This window comes from Pseudorca crassidens, chromosome 2 (assembly GCF_039906515.1).
Source record: "Pseudorca crassidens isolate mPseCra1 chromosome 2, mPseCra1.hap1, whole genome shotgun sequence".
In the NCBI taxonomy this organism is placed as follows: domain Eukaryota; kingdom Metazoa; phylum Chordata; class Mammalia; order Artiodactyla; family Delphinidae; genus Pseudorca; species Pseudorca crassidens.
This window is the reverse complement of record NC_090297.1, coordinates 156,702,761-156,715,938: the sequence shown is the minus strand read 5'-3', so window position 1 is coordinate 156,715,938 and position 13,178 is coordinate 156,702,761. Positions and strand designations below refer to the sequence as shown.

At 36.2% G+C, this 13,178-nt stretch overlaps 1 protein-coding gene across 2 annotated transcripts in view; it reads left to right on the top strand.

Moving 5' to 3' along the window:
* The window catches only part of PLD5 (phospholipase D family member 5), a 491,284-nt gene that overhangs the window by 464,589 nt on the left and 13,517 nt on the right, over window positions 1-13,178 (top strand). For both annotated transcript variants that reach the window (XM_067729472.1, XM_067729473.1), the window contains one exon: window positions 4,012-4,148. In XM_067729472.1, the coding sequence (XP_067585573.1) occupies window positions 4,012-4,148 (137 nt within the window). The remainder of the gene's footprint in view (window positions 1-4,011; window positions 4,149-13,178) is intronic.

Below are 13,178 nucleotides of genomic sequence, written 5' to 3'. Positions count from 1 at the left end.
TGGCCAAATAATATTCCACTGTATGGATATATCACATTTTGTTTATCTGTCCATCAGCTGATGGACATTTGAGTGTTTTTACCTTTTGGCTATTGTGAATAGTACTCCTATGAACCTTCATGTACAAATATTTATTTGAATATCCATTTTCAGTTCTTTTGGGTTTATGCTTAGGAGTGAAATTGCTGGGTACTGTGGTAACTCTATGTTAAACATTCTGAGGCATTGACAAACTTTTCCAAATTGGCTGCACCATTTTACAATTCCATCAGCAATAAATGAGGGTTTCAGTTTCTCCACATCTTTGCCAACACCTGCTATTTTCTGTTTTATTTTAGCCTTCCTGGCGGGTGTGAAATTTGTCTTATGATTTTGATTTACATATTTTAATGCACTTACTGGCCATTTGTATATCTTAATACACTTACTGTCCATTTGTATATCTTTTTAGAGAACTGTCTGTCAAATCCTCTGCCCATTTTTCAATTAGATTTCTTGTTTTTTTTGTTATTGAGTTGTAAGAGTTTTTTATACATTCTAGATACAAGAATGTACTTGATTTGCAAATATTTTCTCCCATTCTGTGGGTTGTCTTTTCATGTTTAATTACATTTTAACATATATATTCTGGGAATGGAGTATGAATTTTTTAAAAAAACCAGGAAACTGTTATGAAATAAATCAAAACCCTACTAAAGCAAGTATTTAATGAATATGCAAAACAAGGTACATGCAAATATAAGGCATTTATAGATGTAAGAAAGAAACATAGATTACTTATTATCAAGATGCCTCAAGAGCACTTGATTGGTAAAAGATCATCACAGAGCTGAAATAAAGAAAAGGATCTGTATTTTCCTTCTCCTTATATTTTGCTATGGACTAAAGGAGTACACAGTGCAAGGCTCAGAAAATTAATTCAGGAATGATAAAAAGGGAAGTTAACAGCCTTCTCTGTAATTAAACAATCAGAACTAGTTAATTTCCTCTGACAAATCAGAGGACACAGTCAAGTACTACCATGACCGCAGGGGCAGAGGTACTCATACAAATAGTCATGCATTTCCTTAATAAACACATGAAGCATCTGCCATGCTCTAGGCATTGGGTTGGCAATGGGAACATAGGAAAGAAAAAGGTATGTACAAATAAAGGTCTATTCACACATGGATGGAAATACCTAGAGTGAAGCAACTCCAGCTAGGAGTAGAGGATGGGGGTCATACAAGCCTCCAACACTTACTAATTTAAGAAGCACTTTCACATTCATTCCACAAATATTTATTGAGCGTATAATATGTGTTAAGTATGGCATGGCACAAGGTGCCAGAGACATGCAACCAAGCAGTTCACAAGCTGGTGGAGAATCACACAGACGAATGCAGTACAATGTAGCATGTGCTGGAATGACGCTGCACAAAGCAGGAATCTTATGTTGATCACTGATGTATGCCAAGTGCCTAGACTAGACCTAGGTGCGTGGCAGGTACTTAGTAATATTTGATGAATGAATGAAAGCAAGTACAGAAGAGGAGCAGACCCAGCCAGGAGTAGGCCATTCTCTTATTTAAGCCACAAGGCAAACCAGTGTGAAAGATTTGTTACTGTTCTTATCTCATTGGAAACAGAGGCTCAGGAAGTGTAAGGGACATGCCTAGCATGCTACAGGTTATAAATGCTGGAACCTGGCACATCACGAGCATATAAATGCTCTATCACCAAAGGCACAGTATCCAAACTTATTAGAAAATAGCAAATGTAAAGAGACCAGCAACTCTGTGTCTAAATTTGTTCCTCCCTGAAACCAAAATCCAGTTTTGGGAACATGCAAGGAAATTCAGGAAATTCCTAACTGAAGCAAAAACATGGGCATTTGGACACATTTCAGAGTTGACCTAGGCTCCTGTCTAGAGCTAAGATCCTTAGATTCTTCATGTTAAACCTAAAGAATGTTTAAAGCAGACCCAATAGGCTGAGGAAATTAATGAATTTGAATATTTAATTTATTAATGGAGATAGAAAAATGAGTAAAATGCAATTCCTAAAATCAAGGTATATCAGTCCAAGCAAGGACATGAGACAAGTGTGAGTAATTATAAGTTGGAATACACTAAACAATATAACAAATAAATCATATTATGGGAGGACAGAAAAGGAGAAGTAGCCTCTAGGTGACAATATTAAAAAGTTTCATGAGGAGATAGTATATGAGCTAGAACTTTGAGAATGTATAGGACTCTGATAGGCAGAGACAGGAAAACACATCAGCCGGAGGGGCTGGCAGGAGCATATACACAGAGGCAGACAAGATGAGAACATAGCCATGGGCTGACGATTATTTTATTTTGGGGCACAGAAGGCATGGTAGCCAGTAAACGAAGGAGGCAGAGAAATGGGAGGGCCAAAACTCAGAGGATACATGGATCCATCCCTCCCAATGAGATCAGACTGGATTCCAAGAAACCAGGAGTCCTGAGAGTGACACATGTTTGTTTGTTTGTCTTTTAAGCATCGAGGAGACAAGGAAATGAGTTCAGAAGACATATAAAAGCCCCAGCAAACAGCACCAGTGCCTGAATGAGGGAAACAGCAATCTGGAGTAAGAGGCAGGGACAACATGAGAGACACTGCAGAAGCCCAAGCCATCTATCTTGGTGACAGATGGGGTATCTGCATATGTGTGTGCTGGGGAAGAAGTGTAGGATGAGCATTGGCTTTTGTTTGTTTGTTTTTTAATTTATTTTTTATTGTTTTGTTTTGGGCTTTTTTGTTGTGGTTTATTTCTCTCTTTTAGCATTAGGGTTTTTTTTTTTTTTTTTAATACTTAAAAACTCATCCTCATTCCAGAAGGAAAGTAATTTAAATCAAAAACTCATTCTGATACTCACCTGCCAAGACAACATTCTGAGTAGGGACGCCTGGTGGGTTTGGCCCTTAAACAGGCTCCTTTCTCAGTTCCACACTCCTCCCCAGTTGGGCATCCAGTCCAAGAGCTTCATCTTCCCTCTCTCTAAGCTGGGATAGGGATTCCCACCAGCACTGTGTGGGGAGTTGTTCCCAAACATTTGTCAGGGACCCTGACCACCATTACTGGTAGAACATTTGATGAAGGACCCAGTACTGCCATTCCAGGCAGTTCCAGAAACTGTTTATATGGGCTTTGGTACTAAGCACCCATTGATTTTTTTGTGTTCCTTCACTTGGTTTCTTGCTTGTCAGAGTAATGCAGGAACTACAGAAATGCTCCTTTCAGTCTTGTCCAGTGGAAAACCAATGAGAAAACCAAAGTACATCTTTCCCTTTCTATAGCAACTTTATCTAAAAACATCATACTTCTGTAAGATGGAAACCACTTCGAGCAACATGAGAAAAATACCTCAAGTATAATTTGCCTCTTTTTTCATTTTTCTTAAGGCCCTGTCTCTCCTTATGAACTTGGCATCTTAATAAGTCACTTGGTTTTTCCTCTAGAATTACTGATGACCCTTTCTCAACAATCAACACTCCTCTTCCTCACTCGATGAAAGATTTGGGAAAAAAAAAAAACCACAAGATTTTTAGACCATGTATCTTGAACATCTTTATGGCCACATTACCTTTCAAGTGAAATAACTTCTAGCATAAATGCTAGTATGCATATATACACTATATATGGTATGTCTGAGAAAATTAACTATGTATGACAGGGATGTATACCAGAGTCACGTTAAGTTTAGAGTTAGAGCACTCTTATAAAAATAAGAGGTGTGTGTATTGAAAACAAGAATTCCCTCCCAAAACTGACTTAAAGGACAGATTTGAGACCCATACACCTTGTTTTCTACTTGCCTCAACTTTGATAGAACTGAAAATGTATTTGTCTTAATCTCATAAAGAACTGGAAAGTAGGTTTGCAAAAATTGGTTAAAAGCCAAGATTCATTTTTTAAAAATTTTAAATAACAACAAAAAAGAGAAATTCCCAGATTGCAAAAATTAATACTCTAAAAGTTTGGTTTTTGTGTCTTCACAGAATTCTCCCAAACTGTTTTGCCCTAAAAACAGAAGCTTTGACATAGACGCCATCTACAGTGTAATAGATGATGCCAAGCAATACGTGTACATCGCAGTCATGGACTACCTGCCTATCTCCAGCACAAGCACCAAAAGGTCAGTGAGTGTGCAATCTCAGCTTAGATCCTGGGCTCCAGGGCCAGACACTAAACTGGAGACCACAGGAGAAAACACCGTGGACACTGAGATGCTATCAGGTCACATTAGGTTGCACACCATTCACATCTCAGTATACATTTGCAGCTCACCCATGGTGCATCTCCTCTCTCAGTCCACTTTAAGGACTCAGGGTCTCATCCCACAGAACCACCTCAGTAGTTTACATTATAAGCATGAGAGGAACTTTAGAATAAAGATTGGGTTGTTTTCAACTTGAAAATTATTTGGAAAAATAAATAAATAAATTTAAGTTATTTGAAAAAAAATTTTTTGAAAATTATCAGTTGAGAGGTACCTGAAGGACGTACTGAAACTGAGTAGGTCTGGCAAGATTTTCCTTAAAGGAGGTATCACTTTGTTGTATTCATGTAGGTCTTATTAAATGCTAAATTTTCATACTATCTTTTCCACTTAAGGAGAAAGGAACTTAAAATATGTATGTTCTCAGTCAATCCATCCATCTGTAAGAGGAAGAGAGTATCTTAAAATGGAGATTTATTTTTTAATATTCATCACTGTTTAAGTATGGAAATACTTAGAATCAACTTAGGAGCAGAATTTATGTCTCTAAGTCATGAATGCATGGCTAGGCCCCAAGTATTTCCCACTTTTGCTTTCTTGCAGGGAATGCAGAGATTTGGGTGCTTGTAAATGTTTTGAATAATCTATTTAATCCAGGAAAAGTTTCCAAAGTGCAAATTTCTAGGGGTACAACCTGAAACCTTTTTAATTTGGAAAATTACAGTTTCAGAATAACCATTTACTGAGGTTAAATAATGTGATGTGCCCTATACTGCTTGAATATTTTTCATATTGCCAACCTCACATATGCATAATATACAACTTCTCTATGCAAATGACTTTAAGATTGCAAAAGATGTGTTTCTCCCAGAAAGTGATGACTCCTAATGATGGTCAAAAACAATTTTAGGCTGCAAGATGCACATTATTAGGACACCTTTACTTTAAAATATTGTGCACCCTTTGAACATTCATGGATTTTTTCCACATGCTTTCATTTTTACAATCCCTCTTTTTTATGTTTTTTCCATTTATTGTTTATTTGATTTTAGATTTTGTCTTAGACTTCAGCTTCACTTTGAGAAGAGTTTGAAACATGATAGGTTTTACCTGATTTTCCTGTTATTTGGGAGAATAAGTTCAAGTTTATGGACTTATTAGGATGGGATGATAATTTCAGAGGATTGGAAAAACCTTCATTCCATGAAGTCCCTTCAAACAAATAAAATTAGAATCCTTCATAGACAAGGGGGAAGGAGTTAGTATGGATAATCTAAAATATCTTGGAAATACAAAAATTAGAGAAAACTAAAAGAACTAGAAACTGACCTGAAGTCTTACATTTTGATTATTAAAATACCATTATTGTTATTATTCAAAGAGCAGTTCTTTTATTATACTGATGGTATTTCAAACCTGTTAATATCTCTAGCATTTTAAATGAAAAGCCATCAGAGACATAAGAAGTAGTTCACAGATCAAGGTTAAAATTAAATTCTTCTCAATCATATGAATGAAAAAAGATTTTAAAGAGTGTGTTAAATTATCAGTGTGTTAATAACCTACAAACTTAAATTTTAGTCTGCACAGTAAACATAAAATGAAAGAGAAAAATTCTACATGCTTCCAAATTAGAAATGGTTGATATTGGTAGGCAGACATATTGAATATATTCTCCAAACTGGGAAGGAACTTTGACACCAAAAAACAAGCAATTATGAAGTTTATTGTGGGTAAATTACATATAGGCAGCATTGGGCAGATGGAGATCTAGAGGCATTCTCAGCTGCACTCCATACTGCCAAAAGGGGCACAGGGGGACTTAAAGGGGCCAAAGGTAAAAATAGGACTGACTACTAAGGGAGAAGCATGTCTGCACTGACAGGAACCAGAGATTATTCCTCCCCTGAGGGGGTCTCATGATCATTAAACATCTGAATCAGCAAAAATCATTCAGTTCATATCAGATGAAGGCAAAGATAAAAGACGAACATGTTCCAAATTAAGGAACAAGATTAAAAACCAGAAGAAGAACTAAGTGAAGTGGAGATAGGCAGTCTTATCTGAGAAAGAGTTCAAGGTAATGATCATAAAGATGATCAAAGAACTCAGGAGAAAAATGGATGAAAACAGTGAGAATTTAGAAGTTTTTAACAAAGAGAAAAGATAAAGAACAACCAAGCAGAGATGAAGACTACAATAACCAAAATGAAAAATACACTAGAAGGAATCAACGGTAGACTAAATGATACAGAGGAAAATGGATCAGCAAGCTGGAAGACAGAGTAGTAGAAATCACTGACATTGAACAGAAAAAAGAAAAAAAATAAATGAGGACAGTTTAAGAGACCTCTGGGACAACATCAAGAATACTAACATTTTCATTATAGGGGTCCCAGAATGAGAAGGGAGAGAAAGGGACAGAGAACATATTTGAAGACATAATAGCTGAAAACTTCCCTAACCTGGGAAAGGAAACAGACATAGAAGTCCAGGAATCACAGAGAGTCCCAAACAGGATCAACTCAAAGAGGAACACAACAAGACACATTGTTATTAAAATGGCAAAAATTAAAGATAAGAGAGAATATTAAAAGGAGCAAGGGAAAAGCAGCACATTACATACAAGGGAACTTCCATAAGGCTAACAGCTGACTTCTCAGCAAAAACTCTGCAGGTCAGAAAGGAATGATATGATATAAAATGATGAAAGGGGAAAACCTACAACCAAGAATACTCTACCTGGCAAGGCTCTCATTCAGATTTGATGAAGAGATCAAAAGTTTTACAGACAAGCAAAAGCTAAAAGAACAGCAATTTTTTTTTTCTTTTTTTTTTTTTTTTTTTAAGAGCAGCAGTTTTAAAAGTAATGTTAAAGGGACTTCTCTAAGAGGAAAAAAAAGCCCACAACTAGAAACATGAAAATTATTATATTGCAAATGATATGGCCAATAAGGGGTTAATATCCAAAATATATAAACAGTTCACACAACTCAACATCAAAAACACCCTAAACATCCTGATTTAAAAATGGACAGAAGACCTGAATAGATGTTTTTCCAAAGAAGCCATACAGATGGCCAACAGGCCAGGAAAAGATGCTCAACATCGCAAATTATCAGAGAAATGCAAATCAAAACCATAATGAGATATCACCTCACACCTGTCAGAATGGCTGTCATCAAAAAGGCCACAAATAACAAATGTTGGTGAGGATGTGGAAAAAAATGGAACCCTTGTACACTGTCGGTTGGGATGTAAATCGGTGCAGCCACTGTGGAAAACAGTGTGGAGTTTCCTCAAAAAACTAGAAATAGAACTACCATATGATCCAGCAATTCTACTACTAGGTATATATCTGAAGAAAATGAAAACACTAATTCAAAAAGATGCATGCACCTCAACATTCATAACAGCACTATTTACAATAGCCAAGATGTGGAAGCAGCCTAAGTGTCCATCAACAGATGAATGGATAAAGAAGATGTGGTATATATATGTAATGGAATACTACTCAGTCATAAAAGTGAATGAAATTTTGCTATCTGCAACAACATGGATGGACCTGAAGGGTATTATGCTTAGTGAAATAAGTCAGACAAAGAAAGACAAATACTGTATGATATCACTTAATAGGTGGATATAACAAAAGAGAAACAGACTCACAGATATAGAGAACAAACTAGTGGTTACCAGTGGGGAGTGGAAAATGGAGGAGGGGCAAGATAGGGATAGGGAATTAAGAGGTGCAAACTGCTCTGTATAAAATAAGCTATAAGGATATATTGTACACCACATGAAATATTTTACAATAACTATAAATGTAGTATAATCTATAAAAATATTGAATCACTGAAACTTCAATAATATTATAAATCAACTATACCTCAATTAAAAAAAGGAAAGACAAGACAACATATCAAATACTGTGGGATACAACAAAAGCAGTTCTGAGAGGAACATACATGCTTAATATAACATATATATTACAAAATTAGAAGGATCTCAAATAATAAGCTAACTTTACACCTCAAGGAACTAGAAAAATAAGAACAAATTAAGCCTCAGGTTATCAGAAGGAAGGAAATGATAAAGATCAGAACAGAAATAAATGAAATAGAGACTAGAAAAATAATAAAAGGGATCAATGTAACTTAGATCTGGTTATTCAAAAAGATTAAAAAAACTGACCAACCTTTAGCTAGACTAAGAAAAAAAGAGAGAAGACTCAAATAAGTAAAATTTGAAATGAAAGATAAGATGTTACAACTGAAATTACAGAAATACATAGAATCTATGAGGCTACTATGAACAATTATATGCCAACAAACTACATAACCTAGAAGAAATGGATACATTTCTAGAAACACATAACCTATCAACTCTGAATCAGGAAGAAATAGAAAATCTGAACAGACCAATATTGAGTATAGAGATTGAATCAGTAATCAAAAACTCCAGAGCCAGACATCTCACTGGAGAATTCTTCCAAATGTTCAGAAAACAACACCAATTCTCCTCAAACTCTTCCAAAATATCCAAGAGGAGAGAACAGTTCCAAACTCATTCTACAAGCCCATCATTACTTTGAATCCAAAGCCAGATAAGGATGGCACAAAAAAAGAAAACTATACATTAATATCCCTGATGATTATAGATGCAAAAATTTTCAACAAAAGATTAGCAAACGAAATTCAAGAACACATTAAAATGATAATACACCATTACCAAGTGGGATTTATTTCTGGGATGCAAGGATAGTTCAAAATACACAAACCAATAAATGTTATTACACACATCATATCAATAAAATAAAAGATAAAAATCACATGATCATCTCAATAAATGCAGAAAAAGCATTTGACAAAATACAACATCCTTTCATGATAAAAACTCTTAACAGACTGGATGTGGAAGGAACATACCTCAACAAAATAAAGGTCATATATGGTAGACCCACAGCTAACATTATATTTAATGGAGAGAAATTGAAAATGTAAGATCTGGAACAAAGAATGATGCCTACTCTTACCATTCCTATCCAATATAGTAATGGAAGTCCTAGCTAGAGCAAATTAGGCAAGACAAAGAAATGAAAGACATTCAGATCAGAAAGGAAGATTTAAAGTTTCCATTATTTGTTGATAATATGTTCTTAAATAGAGAAAATCCCAAAGAATCAGTCAAAAAATATTTGAATTCATAATTTCAGTAAAGTGGCAGGATACAAAATTATCATACAGAAATCAATTGCATTTCTTTACACTAATGATGAAGTATCTTAGAAAGAAATAAAGAAACTCATCCCATTCACAATACCATAAAAAAAAACCCACAAACTATTTAGGAATAAATTTAACCAAGTAGGTGAAAGATATGTACAATGAAAACTACAAAACTTTGCTGAAAGATATCAAAGAAGACACAAACAAATGAAAAGACATCCACATTCATAGATTGGAAGAATTAATATTGTTAAAATGGCCATACTATCCAAAGCAATATACAGATTCAGTGCAATCCCCATCAAAATAACAAATGCATTCTTCACTGAAATAGAAGAAACTATCTGAAAATTTGTGTAGAACCAAGAAAGACCCTGAATAGTCAAACAAATCCTGAGAAAAAAAGAACAAAGCTGGAAATATCACACTTCCAGATTTCAAACTATACCACAAAGCTGTAGTAATAAAACCAGTATGGTACTGGCACAAAAATGGACATGTCAACAAATGGAACAGAATAGAGAGCCAGAATTAAACCCCAGCATATACAGTCAACTAATATTCAACAAGGGAGCCAAGAATACCCAACAGGGAAAGGATAGTTTCTTCAACAAATAGTGCTGGGAAAACTGGAGAAACACATGCCAAAAGATGATATTGGGCCCTGTCTCACACCATCCACGAAAATTAACTTGAAGTGGATCAAAGACTTAAACATAAGACGTGATATTATAAAACTCCTAGAAGAAAACATAGGGAGGAAGCTCATTGATATTGGTCCCGGCAATAATTTTTCAGCATAATGCCAAAAGTACAAACAGTAAAAAAAAGAAATCAACAAAAAGGACTTCATCAAACTCAAAAGCTTTTTCCCAGCAAAAGAAACAATTAACAAAATGAAAAGATAACCCACAGAATGGGAGAAAAGTTTTTAAACCTCATATCAGATAAGGGGTTAATATCCAAAGTATATAAAGAACTCAGTCAACTCAATAACAACAATAACAAAAAAAATTGATTTTTAAAAATGGGCAAAAGAACTAAATAGACATTTCTCCAAAGAGTATATCAAAATGGCCAACAGATACATGAAAAAATGCTCATCATCACTAATTATCAGGGAAATGCAAATCAAAACCACAATGAGATATCACCTCCCACTGTTATAATGACTCTTCTTGACGAAGACAAGAGATAACAGTTGCTAGGAAGGATGTGGTGAAAAGGGAACCTTTATACACTATTGGTGGGAATGTAAATTGGACACAGAATAGATTTTCATAGCATAGTGGGGTGGATAGAACAATAGATATGTGTACAGAATATTATAGATACTTGGTGAAAAGGCTTCTATGGCAGTTTCAGGGTTTGAAGAAGCTTATTAGAGGAAATGCTACCCAAATTACTTTAAACATATGCATGAGTTAGAAAAAAGTGTGAGAAAGGGAGTTATCCAGGTAGAAAGGAGAGCTTGAGCAAAGTTTCAAATGGAAAAAAATAGCCTGGTCCATGCCAGGATCTATAACAAGTTCAGTGCAGGAACATAGAGCCCAAGATAAGGTGGTGAGAGACCAAATTGGAGACAGGGCAAGGACAAGGAGTAAGAGGGCCTGACTATTGGGGAGTCTTGTGACCTTGAGGAGCCTCCACTGTGTTTTAATCAAAGGACTATTTGCTACAGTCCAAGAGATAAGGGACAGACCAGCAAGCCATAGAGTCATAGAAGCCAATGGAATCTAGAGGAAAACATAGGAAGAACACTCATTGACATAAATCACAGCAAGATCTTTTTTGATCCACCTCCCAGAGTAGTGGAAAGAAAAACAAAAATAAACAAATGGGACCTAATGAAACTTAAATGTTTTTGCACAGCAAAGGAAACTGTAGACAAGATGAAAAGACAACGCTCAAAATGGGAGAAAATATTTGCAAACAGGTCAACAGACAAAGGATTAATCTCCAAAATATACAAACAGCTCAGGCAGCTCAATATTAAAAAAACAAACAACCCAATCCAAAAATGGGCAGAAGACCTAAATAGACATTTCTCCAAAGAAGACACACAGATGGCCAAGAAGCACATGAAAAGCTGCTCAATATCACTAATTATTAGAGAAATGCAAATCAAAACTACAATGAGGTATCACCTCACACCAGTTAGAATGGGCATCATCAGAAAATCTACAAACAACAAATGCTGGCGAGGGTGTGGAGAAAAGGGAACCCTCTTGCACTGTTGGTGGGAATGTAAATTGATACAGCCACTATGGAGAACAGTATGGAGGTTCCTTAAAAAACTAAAAATAGAATTACCATATGATCCAGCAATCCCACTACTGGGCATGTACCCACAGGAAACCATAATTCAAAAAGACACATGAGGGCTTCCCTGGTGGCGCAGTGGTTGAGAGTCCACCTGCCGATGCAGGGGACACGGGTTCGTGCCCCGGTCCGGGAAGATCCCACATGCCGCAGAGTGGCTAGGCCTGTGAGCCATGGCCACTGAGCCTGCGCGTCCCGAGCCTGTGCTCCGAAACGGGAGAGGCCACAACAGTGAGAGGCCCGCATACCGCAAAAAAAAAAAAAAAAAAAGACACATGCACCCCAATGTTCATTGCAGCACTATTTACAATAGCCAGGTCATGGAAGCAACCTAAATGCCCATCGACAAACGAATGGATAAAGAAGATGTGATACATATATACAATAGATTATTATTCAGCCATAAAAAGGAACAAAATTAGGTCATTTGTAGAGACACGGATGGATCTAGAGACTGTCATACAGAGTGAAGTCAGTCAGAAAGAGAAAAACAAATATCGTATATTAATGCATATATGTGGAACCTAGAAAAATGGTACAGATAAACCGGTTTGCAGGGCAGAAATAGAGACATAGATGTAGAGAACAAACATATGGACACCAAGGGGGGAAAACCGCGGTGGGGTGGGGATGGTAGTGTGCTGAATTGGGCGATTGGGTTTGACATGTATACACTAATAGGTATAAAATAGATAACTAATAAGAACCTGCTGTATAAAAAAAATAAAATTCAAAAAAATAAAGATGATTGCTAGCAAAAGAAAAAGAAGCCAATGGAATCAATTTTAAAAAGAAAGTGTAAAAAATTAATAAACAGAAACCTCAATTAAACAGAGTTGAGAGACCAGAAGGAGAAGTTCTCACACCCTGCTAGGATAGCAGAGCCTAACAGGAAAAAGACAGATTCCTCTTCTTTCCTGGCAAGGACTCAGCCAATGAAAGGCCATGACACTTTGTTTACCATAGCCCTCCCAACTTCCTTTTCCCCTCTGTAAAAGTGTTCTCCCTCCCTTGTCATGCATGTGTCTTGCCCATAATTGCAGATCCAGAATTGCAATTCTATGCTGATTCCAAATAAACCCATCTTTGCTGGAAAAGTACCTGGCAGTCTGTTTGTTTCAGGTCAACAAAAGGAAACATCAACATAGCCACGTGTAGCCTGGTTTAACAGTAAAGTAAGAATTGAATGATGTCCATTAGATTTGGCAGTTAAGATAATCACTGCTGACTTTGAGAAAATTTGCAAAAGATTCATGGGCTGGAGGCTGGGATCAGTAGGCTGATAAGTGAATGGGGGGTGATGAAGTAGAGTCAGAGGTTCAAGATTCTACTATCAAGAAGTTTTGTTCAAAGAGGAAACAGATTGTACACCAGCCACAGAGCAATGCAGAGTCAAAGG